This window comes from Rhodnius prolixus, unplaced genomic scaffold (genome assembly GCF_049639745.1).
Source record: "Rhodnius prolixus isolate KJV_2025 unplaced genomic scaffold, Rpr scaffold_1, whole genome shotgun sequence".
Classification (NCBI taxonomy): domain Eukaryota; kingdom Metazoa; phylum Arthropoda; class Insecta; order Hemiptera; family Reduviidae; genus Rhodnius; species Rhodnius prolixus.
The window spans coordinates 40,955,370-40,967,429 of NW_027411581.1; the positions used below are offsets into that span (position 1 = coordinate 40,955,370).

The 12,060-nt window shown below is 34.0% G+C and overlaps 1 protein-coding gene across 2 annotated transcripts; it reads right to left on the reverse strand.

Moving 5' to 3' along the window:
* Positions 1 to 28: 28 nt before the first annotated feature.
* On the reverse strand, positions 29 to 8,919 carry LOC141459949 (uncharacterized). Of its 2 annotated transcripts, none has more exons than XM_074139519.1 (3): positions 8,738 to 8,919; positions 7,644 to 7,788; positions 29 to 371 (listed from the first exon to the last, which is right to left on the reverse strand). In XM_074139519.1, exons 1-3 carry the CDS (start codon positions 8,817 to 8,819, stop codon positions 344 to 346), a joined length of 255 nt encoding a protein of 84 aa, XP_073995620.1. In that variant the 5' UTR covers positions 8,820 to 8,919; the 3' UTR covers positions 29 to 343. The 2 variants fall into 2 exon arrangements, with proteins under 2 accessions (XP_073995620.1, XP_073995614.1); XM_074139513.1 differs by having other exon boundaries at positions 29 to 328; positions 8,738 to 8,916.
* Between the last annotated feature and the right edge of the window lie 3,141 nt (positions 8,920 to 12,060).

The window sequence follows — 12,060 nt, forward strand, 5'->3', positions numbered from 1 at the left end:
AACACTGCGGAATATGAAACACTTTAACTTTTCTTTAAATATTTATTAATAAAAAATTAATTTTTGCACAAATCCAAGCTTTTTCATGAACTGCAAGAATAATGGCGATTCACTGGAGCTGGCCTTGGGTTTTGGCTCCTTTACTTCTCCTTCTCCTCCTAGATCCAGGCTTTTATGGCCTGTTTTAAAGAGATTTTTCTTAATATTCTCTTCTCTGATTCTGTCTTGACCGTAAGTGGTTACCAAGGACAGACTTGGGTCTCTGGCGAAATCTTTTACGTCTTCTCCGGTTGCTAGCAGATTTTTGCCACTGTCCAACCAATCAAATCTGTTGCAGATTTTATTAATGTATTATCATTATAGGTGCATCTCTGTGGAATAGATTAAATTCATCTCGAAAATTGCGTGTAAAAATAAAAGTATAGCTTTAAATTGAAAAATACAAATATGGTGTGAACACTACTCGCTCGACTTCTTCCAATTCAAGCTTTCAACTCACAATTTCTTTTTCAAACTCTGTTTAAATAAGATTTCATTTTTACTGCTCTATACAGTTAGTAAACAAAAATTGTGCTAAATGTAACCTTACAGGGAAGCCTGTAGATCCCTCCCCGAGAACTGCTCTACAAGGACTTTGTTATGGAAAAATTATAAAGTAAAAGTTACACATCGACGAGTATGAATACGAAACTTTGAGAAAATCGTAGGTGTCATTTTCGAGAAAGTGAACGATCCATTGATAAAAAAACATGCCATACATTTTCTCAAAGCTATCGAATTTTCTGGGAAAAATTTTGCGAATAAAAGTATAAAAAATGAAAAGGTCTATATGAATTCTATTAGTATAACAAGTTGGAGAAAATCTAAGAGGCTATATCAGGTAAACCCCAAAGTAGTGGAGACTCCCTTTCTGTAGATGAGCTGATTTTTTCAAATTTTTAAACTTATTTTCGTATTTCACTCTTATTATTATTAATAGAAAAAGAGAAAAAAATTGTCATATTTGGGTGTTTTTCAACGTTACGCTTTTTCGTGCACTTTTTGACGATCAAACCCTTATCGTTGGAGCCGTTCTTGCGACAATCTCAAAAAATTGGAAAACATTGGTAGAGTGGTGAAAATACAAACAGATATACCAATCGACAAATAGATACGCGGAAAAATTTGTACTAAGGGGGACATTAAGTTTTTTTCTTCATTTATTTGCGATTCATATTCAGCGCGGTGGCGCAATAAGTAAATATGATAACACTGAACATTATCGTAGATGTGAACGAGTGGAGAAGATACCCTACGGACTCTGAACTCTGAGTCACTCTCCTCACTAAAGAGGAAATCTCGAGGCCACTGCCTTTTAAGACGTCTTGTTGGGTTGTCAGGAAGATATTGATCTAGAGGATTTGCAGGTTGAAGTGATGTTTCCTGTATCGGGTTTTGGCGACTTGGATGGTAAAAAAAAAATGTTAAGATTTGTATGGTTCGGTTTAGAGACAAGGAGCGTTTACTATGGAGAATTTACAGTTGGTAGAAATAGAATTCTTTGGAGATTGGCGCTTTTACTTTAACCCTACTACTTTATCCCTTACGCCCAGATGGGTTTCAAAATGGTAGTATATATATATATTTTTTTTTTAATTAAGGCGCGTCAACATCTAAGGTTATTGGCGCCCGGAGCTTTTTTCAGTGCACTGCCGGCCTCTGGACAGTGTTCTCTCGTTACAGACAACACTGTCCATCACCGGACAGTGAGCTGTAAGAAGCTCCTAGAAAGAGAAAATCTAAGGGTCAGTAGCTGGATTCGAACCCGGGACCTCCGCGTGGGAGTCCAGTTCGTTAACCGCATAGCTAATCTCTTCCCTATATAAATTAGTTATTTGTTATTAAGAGATAGTTAAGTTTTATCGCATAAAAGTTTTTTGGTTGTCGAAAGTGTCTATTTAATTTTGTTCTTTTGAGCCTAGTATGAGGAATTCAAGAAAGTCCTCGGTCTAAGTAAAGCGCACTATCCGGTCTCGTTGACTCCTGGTAGAGGTATTCGGTTATAGAAGACTGCAGGAAGAATAATACGACGAAGGGCGAGACTTTAAGCCCATTTCTTGAAGATTATTCCAAGAAAGAGAGGTATGATTGCAGGTTTCCGTAAGGCTGGAAACATAGTGGAGCGGCGAGCAAAGCGGCGAGCAAAGCGGCGATGATAGCTGCTTCATTCAAAGAGAGCGACGAGCAGCGAGCAAAGATTCGCATGCACATAGTGACGAGTTTAGTCGCGTTCTCCTTTTGACAAAACAAGATGGAGGAACTATTTTTATATGAAAATTCTTCGTTGAAACTTTGGTATTTGCAGCAGCTTAGTAGTAGGAGCTGCAGTGTACATGACATAAATAAGTCTAGAAATGAACTTGGTGAATTTCATCACTTGTACCATCAACTTCGGGAGCATCCTGGCAAGTTTCATGCGTATTTTCGAATGTCTACATTCTAGTATATAATCAACATTTGATTATATATTAGCCCAGTGTAACCCCATTAATCAAAATCAAATTTTATTGTTTTTGAATAATACAACTCACAACAAAAGTTAGGCACAATATAGAAAAATTAACTAAATACAAATCTGTGTAACCCCATTAATCCTAGCAGTTACTTTAAGGTAACAAAATAGAAATATATGCAGATAAAAAGAAATTAGTCAATTAAAAAAAACAATAATTTTATTAAATCACTTTATTATTACTAATAATTATTAAATCAGTCGTAAATTAATGTCATTCAGCTGAAAAACTGGAGTAGTACGACGCTACAGAAGAAGGATTGGAGAATTCGTTCTGATCAGAAGTAGTAAGACGTGAAAATGTAATTTAATTTTGCCTAGTACTTAGATGAAAGTTAGCATTAAGGGATTGAGAACCAAATTAAATGTAGCAAAAATTACCTGAATTCTCCATTAACTACTAATTGTTAATTAATTTTAACTATTAATTATTAATTGTTAAAAACTATTGTAGCTTAGCAAATATTATGGTTCCACAGAGGTTTCTTTAAACAAACTAAACCAATAAATGTAACAATATCCATAACCTTTGAAAAATAACCTTTACAAATTGAGCGCGAAGAGAGCGAATAAATCAAACATGTCATAACGCTTCGCTCTACTCTCTAGAGATAGCGTTGCTCTATCTTCGCTTTGCTCGCTACTATGCGCGGTCCCATATGTTTACTTGTGTTTGATTTCGCCGCTTTGCTCTTCGCTATCATCGCCGCTTTGCTCGCCGATCCACTATGTTTCCAGCCTAAGGTATTACTTGCAGAAGGACATGATTGGATGGTAGGCCGATAATCTGCTTTTGAGAGACGTGTAGTTTGAGGATCAGTTGGTATGTCTGAAGTGGAAATCGAACAAAGAATTGGACTGGGAACGATGAAAACACAATCGAAAATCTGCACGATAACCATACCCGCTCTTACTTACAAGTAGAAATGTAATTTTAACTTAGACAAAACTCATCAAATAGGAAATCCCAGCTGTAAGACTCGATTAAATGGCTTAAGTCTCCTACATTAAAACTGTCCGGTAGGACAGTTGTATAAGGGTTGACCATCAAAAACTGCACGAAAAAGTGTAACGTTGAAAAACACCCAACTTTGACAATTTTTTTCTATTTTTCTATAAAAGATAAAATTCCCAAATTTTCTTTAAATCTTACTCCAAACCCTCCTTCATAACTGTAATTTTTTTGCAACCACCCAGATCTAATAGGTTTCGAGAAAAAAGTTGCCGAAAATGAGCAAAAACCGCTTTTTCAAAAAATGTTCTTGTTCTTGTTCTTCTTCTTGTTGTTCTTGTTCTTGTTGTTACCTTTTTTGTAAACAACGTAGCGCCTAAACGCGTGAACCGATTTTCATGAATGAGGTGTCATTGGATTCGGAATTTTATGTAGATGTGCCTTTTGGGGGTCTCGATCCTGTACATCGAATGGGAGAGGAGTTAGCCCCCTTAATGTAAGGCCCCCTCCAAAATTATTATTACTAATTACTCTGTAAATCTTGGCCCGATTTTGATAAAATTTGGTAGGATGATAGGGTTAGGGCTCCCCTACGTAACATTAAAGCGGCGATCAGCTCTTACACTTGTTAAGGGGAAGTATAGCAATCGTTTCAAATTATCGACAAGTGAACCGACCGAAGTGTCATTCGAATCGAAATTTTGTACAGATTTGCACTTTAAAAGTCTCGACGCCGTGCCTCATAAGGAGGGGAGTTCGCCCCACCCAAATAAGGCCCTTTCTAAAACTATTATTACCAATATTTCTATAACGCTTAGTACGATTTTGATAAAATTCAGCTCGAATAAGTGGTTAAAGCTCCTCTACGTTGCTGATGCTCTTGCACCTACTAAGAGGAAGTACTGCAATCGTTTAAATAATCAATGAGTGAACCGATTTAAATCAATGAATTGTCGTTCGATTAAAAAATCTTTGCCTTTTAGGGAGAAGTACTGCAATCGTAGTTTATTTTTCTTACTCCTCTTAAAAGGAAGTACTGAAATCGCAGTTTAATTTTGATATTCACGTACAAATACCTTCCTACGCTTTTTCAAAAACATTGTTATTGGGGATGGTTTGGGGGACCGCAACTATAATCATTCTTTAAAAAGATCTCTCCAGTGGTAGTTACGGTTCCGACTTAACACCTTATCAGGTTATAATTATAGAATTGCTTATTCCAAATTTTAAAAAAATCTGTAAAGCAGATATGTAACTTTGTAAAATAGACAAAAAGGAAAATCTATCCAAAAGGTACAAAAATCTCCTTAACAAAAACCTACAGTTTAAAATGTTAAGTATAAGGGTTGATTAAACGCCAAAAGGTACACAAATCAGCAAGTACCCAACATTTCATTAATACTTCATTAATATTTAAGTAATTCTACTGCATTAATTTTCATTAATAAGTTATTTTTTAGAATTTATTAGATGTCACAGACCCTTATGCTGGCCACTTCATTTATAATATTTTTTTGTTATAATTATGATAAATCACATAAATATGTACATGCATGTTAAAGTAGAAAAATACAAAGTTAGAGTCGGCTACTGCCTTGAATTCGTCTTACCGAAATATTCGCGAGCACAAATAACACACAGTTATAACAAGTAGATTATTCAACAACAATTATTGATTTCTCGATTGTAATTTAATTTAGTCCCCCTAATTTTACTTATAGTAAAATACTGGAATAATTAGCTGTCCTAAAAATATGCATATCTTATTTACTTTATATTACATATATACAACATTGTGGGATGAATACCTACATTGAGAATGTAATTGAAGAAAACTATGTTACTTGCGATAAAGCCAGATAATTATTATAAACGTTTGACTACTTCATAAAATAACAATTACTTTAATCGAAGAATGAACTTAAACCGACGATTTTTGAAAATCATTGATGTATGTTGGTGAAGTTTCTTTTAAAAGAAAGTTTTGAATTTTTTAGCCTCATAATTTTTTTTTATTTTTTGTAACGTTTTTCTTTTTAACCTGTAATTAATAGTTTCATTATTATAGATAACTAGATATTACAGTCAATCTACAGTGCTACTTGAACATATATTTTGTAGACGAAAATGGCCAGCATAAGGGTCTGTGACATCTAATAAATTCTAAAAAATAACTTATTAATGAAAATTAATGCAGTAGAATTACTTAAATATTAATGAAGTATTAATGAAATGTTGGGTACTTGCTGATTTGTGTACCTTTTGGCGTTTAATCAACCCTTATACTTAACATTTTAAACTGTAAGTTTTTGTTAAGTCTGTATAGAAACGTGAATCCATCTGTTGCCTGCATCATTAGCAAATACTCTAATCTGAAAAAAATGGACCTGAATTTGGATTCAATTGTATTCCATAGGGGTTGGCCAGTTAGCCAACGACTAAGGGGATCAGTAGTGTCACCCTCTGGTTTGAGCGATCCTGACGGTTTGATTAGACCTGGAAGACAGGAGTGGGAGTTCTGGTTAAAGCTTGAAGGCTCCAATTTCTCTTCTACAAATTACCGAACAGAGCGCCCCCTTCACAGGAAATACTCTTTTTTCGTGCCCTCTTCTTCCTGACCAACGTATTGTGGCTACCGATTGATGGTTTACAATGGTTTACACAGCCAACCAGGGGCCTAAGATCGTGCGCGAATGGTCTTGTTGAAGTAATATTTCCCTTAAAAGGCTCACAGTCCCTTTCAAGGTACCTTGTGATTCCACCAGGCTTCTTTCTCGTAAGCTTTTGTCTTTCCTCCTAGACGATACGGACCAATACTCATCAGAATGTCCACCCAGCTAGTCTCACTTTCTCTTGAATTAACTTGGTGGAAGTTGCAGAAATGTGTGAGAAAATCAAGTCTGTGTAACTTTGATAATCTGTGTTAATACCTTAGCAGCACAAATTTATTGCAACTGCTCTGTCTGAAAAACTTAGACCAGTTTTCTTAACATTCAATCTAAACTATCATTCTCGCGTTAGCGCCGTTTATCGATTCCCCTTTTTCTGTCTTGAAGCCGTCTAAGAACCTTAAAGAACCATAAGCTTAAAAGAATTACTTAATTATTAATATTTATTTTAAGGCGTAAAGTGATCATGTTGCCTACATTATTTAGTACAATCTCATTAAGAAATTGATTGCGTTGAACCCAAAATGAAATCAAACTTTTAAAATAAAAAATTAATGAATTTACATTTTAAACTAAACCTTCCCCTAAAATTTTTGATTCGCCCCATGATCATTACAATTCTTCGATTAAACCACTAAGAGGTTTATCATGCTAACTATTTGCAACCAATTAAAACTGATTATTTCATGTGACTATAAACTGGCATGTGAATGTTATTAACAAAAATATGTTAATAGCTTATTCTAAGACAAACAGAACTGCAAAAAGAACAGAAGAAACCTCCCCCTATTTACTATAGACGTGGAAAGTATGTTTAAATAAGAATTTATTAATACGTGCGCGAGATATTTGATAAAAACAGAAAGAAATTATAAATAGTCCATTTTCGGAGTTTCAATTTGAAATTAGTGGCTACTTCTTGGCAGATCAAATAAGTTATTTAGGCCATCCACTTTTAATGAGACGATCCAAATCAACTAAGTCCGTCATATTATTTCTTTCTGAATGAAACAGTGTTACATTTATTTTAAAGTTGATTATCATAATTTTTACTTTTCATACTGCGTGAGGAAGTGCAATGCTTTAATGTCCGATTTTCGATAGTAAGAACTACTGGATCATTTAAATTAAATTTGCTTAAGCATCGATAAAAATGATTGGTGGAGAATGGTGCGTGCTTCGTTGCGTGCGCGCATTCGTGCGTGTGTAAAAGATAAAAGGAAGTCTTTAACTGATTAGTTGATAATTAGTTTAATTGATTGCTACAATTTTAGATCGGCTACTCAAAAGTTTTGAATTTTTTCGCTTCGAAACTGGAAGCACAACAATCAAAATTCTGACTTGAGACCAAAATGTTTCTTACTTTAACTCAACTTTGTTCACTGAATTGTAATTTGATTCTGAGATAATTAATTAAGTAATTCCTCTCCACTAATTTATTCACAAATGATTTCTCTCCTCTTAATCTTACCTATCGACATAGGCACCTCTAGCTAGACGATCCAACCTCTGAGCATCAGTGAGCGGTTTTGTAGAATACTTCTCAGATTCTTCAATTTCGTCATTGCTTTTATTATTTTCATTCAGTTCATCAACTTCTTTATATTCATTGAAAACTGAAAATTAATAAAGTTATCATGTATAAAACTTTATTGTAATTGAAATTATTATTTTTGTTTTTTTAACTCGACTTAAAAATTATTTAAATTTAATTTTGTTTATCCCTTCTTCTAATTTTTAACCAATAAGTAACCAGCTAGGGGCCGTTGCAATTCCTATTCTTAGGACCTTCTGTTACACTGTTACCCTCATACAGGAAGCAGCCCACTCTTGCTGGCTGGTATAGATGGTGAACGCAAAGTTTACCGAAAATACAAGTAAACCATGTGCTTTAATAGTAGGGTAACAAGTACATGAGTTCAAATATTGAAATTATTTTGTAGATATTTTGAAAGATAAAATATATCACGCCTCGGAACCCAAAACGTAGAGAAATATTAAAGAAATTGCTGTTCAAAAAGACTCTTCGGCCGTTATCAATAAAATTTCCTCAAAATTGAATCCTATTAGGCAGTATTGTGCTAGTTAAATTTTTATGCCGTGACCGCTCATGATTTCTGTTGAATAAATAACCAGTAAATCTCAGGAGGTAGATCTATATTTTTTTAAATTGCATTTCAAATCTTTTTTTTTAAGTTGAATTCATTCTTTAAAAATATCAACAAAAAATTGCAATTAAAAACATTTCTACAAATAATAACGAGTAAAAATAAAATTTGAGAGAATATTTTAACTATTTTTAAAGAAAATAAATTCTTATAAACATCCTTCTTCTTAATAATGTAACCATAATGATCTGTCTTATATTCTAACCAAATGTTTACTGCATTGTTTAAACAAGCCATTAATCTTTTTTTAATCACTCTACTTTAAATAATTTATAACTGTCTCGCAAATATTTCAAGTCCACAATAGTATTGTAAAGAAAAAGTAGATCTATCTTGAAAATTAAATACTCATGCTTAAATCTAAAATTTAGAACAGTTTTTAAGAACCTTTGCTTACCTTCGCGGTTTTGTAGGTTTGAATAAATATTCGTGATTGTAAACAGGCTCCAGATAATAATTATATTTAATACCCTATTCATTAATAATAATTATAAGTATGTTTATTTATAACAATAATTTGTTTAAAATCTTCTAAGAATAAAACTATTCAAGGCAAATTTGTGTACATTTAACAATATGATACAACATGTGTTGAAACATTTTAGTCCTTACTTCATGCTACTGCTAATAGAGTGCTCTGTAATGTTCTTTTCTGAGTTAGTTTTCCTAAAATTTCGTTTTGTTTTTTTAAATTGATTAAAATAATGAAAAAATGAGATATGGTTGTAAATAAATTAATTTTAGAAATTGTAATTAATTAAAGAAGGTAATTGTTAATTAATCTTGTAGGTCGTTTGATTAATTCTTGTCTAAAATTGGGATAGGGATTTTAGAAAAATTTAAAACAATAAAATTAAAATAATTTAAGGACATTAGATTAGAACGTAAACACACTCACACACACACAAAAAGGAAACTCGTAAAGTGACAGTTTTTATTGCGTTTTCCTGTTTTTCCTGAGGTCAATAATAACCCAAAGAAGTGAACAAGAAAATTACTTTGGATTTATTGTTGCCTTTGCTTTGCGTTAATTAAAGTCAGGACTCTTTTAGTCGCCATTTTTTACTTTACCAGTTTAAATTCTTTTATCCGATTAAATTATTTACTAGGAACCAGCTAGCTATCATCATTGATCCCTTCGGGTAACCCCAGTCTAATAACTGTAAGTACGAGGGTCGTTTGAAAAGTACGTGCAAAAATAAAAACTACTTAATTTTTTGGGGTAAACCTTTTTTATTTTTCAACATAGTCTCCTTTTAGGCTTATACACTTCGACCAATGCTGCTCTAGTTTGTTGATCCCTTCCGAATAATAGGATTTGTCCAAGTCTGAAAAATAGCCATTTGTTTCTGCAATCACCTTCTTGTTTGAATAAAATATTTTTCCCGCGAGCCATTTCTTCATATTGGGGAACAAATAGTAGTCCGAGGGAGCCAAGTCTGGAGAATAGGGGGTATGTGAAACGAGTTGGAACCCTATTTCCATTAATTTTGCGACCACAACTGCTGAGGTGTGAGCTGGTGCGTTGTCGTGATGGAAAAGGACTTTTTTGGGGGCCAATCGTGGGCGTTTTTCTTGCAGCTCGGTTTTCAAACAATCCAATAACGATGAATAATATGCACCTGTAATAGTTTTACCCTTTTCCAGATAGTCGATGAGGATTATTCCTTGCGAATCCCAAAAGACAGTCGCCATAATCTTTCCGGCCGAAGGAACGGTCTTCGCCTTTTTTGGCGCAGATTCCCCCTTGGTAACCCATTGTTTAGATTGTTCTATGGTCTCAGGAGTGTAGTGATGTATCCATGTTTCATCCACAGTGACGAAACGACGCCTAAAGTCCTGCGGATTCTTCTGGAACAGCTGCAAACCGTCCTTGCAACACTTCACACGATTTCGTTTTTGGTCAAGTGTGAGCAATCGCGGCACCCATCTTGCGGATAGCTTTGTCATGTCCAAATGTTGATGCAAAATATTATGTACCCGTTCATTCGAGATACCCACAGCACTAGCAATCTCACGCACCTTCACTCTTCTGTCATCCATCACCATATCATGGATTTTATCAATGATTTCTGGAGTAGTAACCTCAACAGGGCGTCCAGAACGTTCAGCGTCACTTGTGCCCATATGGCCACTCCGAAAATTTTGAAACCACTTATAAACTGTTCTAATCGAAGGTGCAGAGTCACCATAATGTTTATCAAGCTTCTCTTTAGTCTCCTGAGGCGTTTTGCCTTTCATAAAGTAGTGTTTAATCAACACACGAAATTCTTTTTCGTCCATTTTTTGAAAATCACTCGACTTCCTCGATTCAAACGAATGCCAAACACAAAGAAATAGACCGATCTGGCTGAAACTTGGTGTGTGTTCTTCCAAGAGATGCTACTAACTAAACATAACCTCGATACGCGCCAGTGGTGCTATCTCTCTGACTTTGCACGGACTTTTCAAACGACCCTCGTACAAGAGAGTTATATTTTTAGTGTACCAGAGGCGAATTTAGCTCATCACACACACATTAACATTTTAATATTTACACATTTTTTTTTTTTTTTTTTTTTAATGCAAAAACACCGACATTTTGAGAGTTACAATAAATAATTTATAAGCAATAAGTTTTAGCAATCTAGCTCTAATTATACAGTCCTTCGATTTACAATTACCATTTACTATAACTAACGAGTGTTATGTTGATATCAAGTTTATCCAGGAAATAGATCGATTATTCATTCCCTGAGCTAAAAACGATAATAATAATTAAAAAAATGTAACAAAAAATATAAAAAGGAAATTATATTTTGTTAAATCTGTTTTGTTTTTTAATTAGAGATAAATTTTCTTCAGTCTTACTGTATGTATTTTTTAATTTTATGGGATTGATCGAAGCATTGATTTTGATTAAATTTTCTTCAGCCTGATGAGCAAGATCTAGCAACAGATCACTCTACCTTGTCACTTTAGCTTAGTTTAATAAACTTCATTATTCATAGTTATCTTTTTATATTAATTAAAAGTGTTTATTTTAGTTTGCTTAGTTGCTGTAATATGATTGTAGTCTAGGATAACTTTACAAGTTTTGCTAATAATTCCTTTTATATTCTTCACTTAAGCACATTCATTAGCAACGGAAACCGCACCAACTTAGCTGGCCTTTGCTGGATTACTCACAGAAGGGAAACAACAAAGCCTCTAATTCCAACGTAAATAGAGAAAGAGTGCTTATTTCAGCGCAAGCAGAACTCCTTTAGTATGTCCTTATAATTTTTTTTTTTAATTTTAAATCTCCGGAGGGTGAGCTGTAAGAAGCTCCTACGAAGAGAAAATATAAGGGCCAGCAGCTGGTTTCGACTCCACATTGGAGTCCCAGCTAATCTCTTCGCTCTTTCTAATAAGACTGTCCTAAGAAAACCTAGCTAAAAAAAAAAACCATAAAATTTACTAAGTTAATTTGCAACACGAGTGAAATAAATTCAAATAACTTCAGCGTGAAAATGATTTTCAGACTCAGACGGGGACAGGGATGTTTTGTTTTACCTTAATCTGCAGCAGAATTTTTTTATTTTTAGAGTGTTTGTTAACTTAATTCGACTGGGTTAGTCTCGCATTGTGGTGGGAAAAATTGTTAAAAAATAGAGTTGGTTGAAAAGTGATAAATAAAATTAAAACTTTATTAAAACTGTCCGGTAGGACAGTTGTATAAGGGTTGATCGTCAAAAAGTG

Excerpts from the sequence above, each read along its gene's own strand:
- LOC141459949 (XM_074139513.1), bottom strand. The coding sequence starts at position 8,819 with ATGAATAGGGTATTAAATATAATTATTATCTGGAGCCTGTTTACAATC. Across the intron at positions 7,789-8,737 it reads AAACCTACAAAACCGCGAAG|TTTTCAATGAATATAAAGAA; the intron begins GTAAGCAAAGGT and ends ATTAATTTTCAG. Across the intron at positions 329-7,643 it reads AGAGGTGCCTATGTCGATAG|ATTTGATTGGTTGGACAGTG; the intron begins GTAAGATTAAGA and ends AATCTGCAACAG.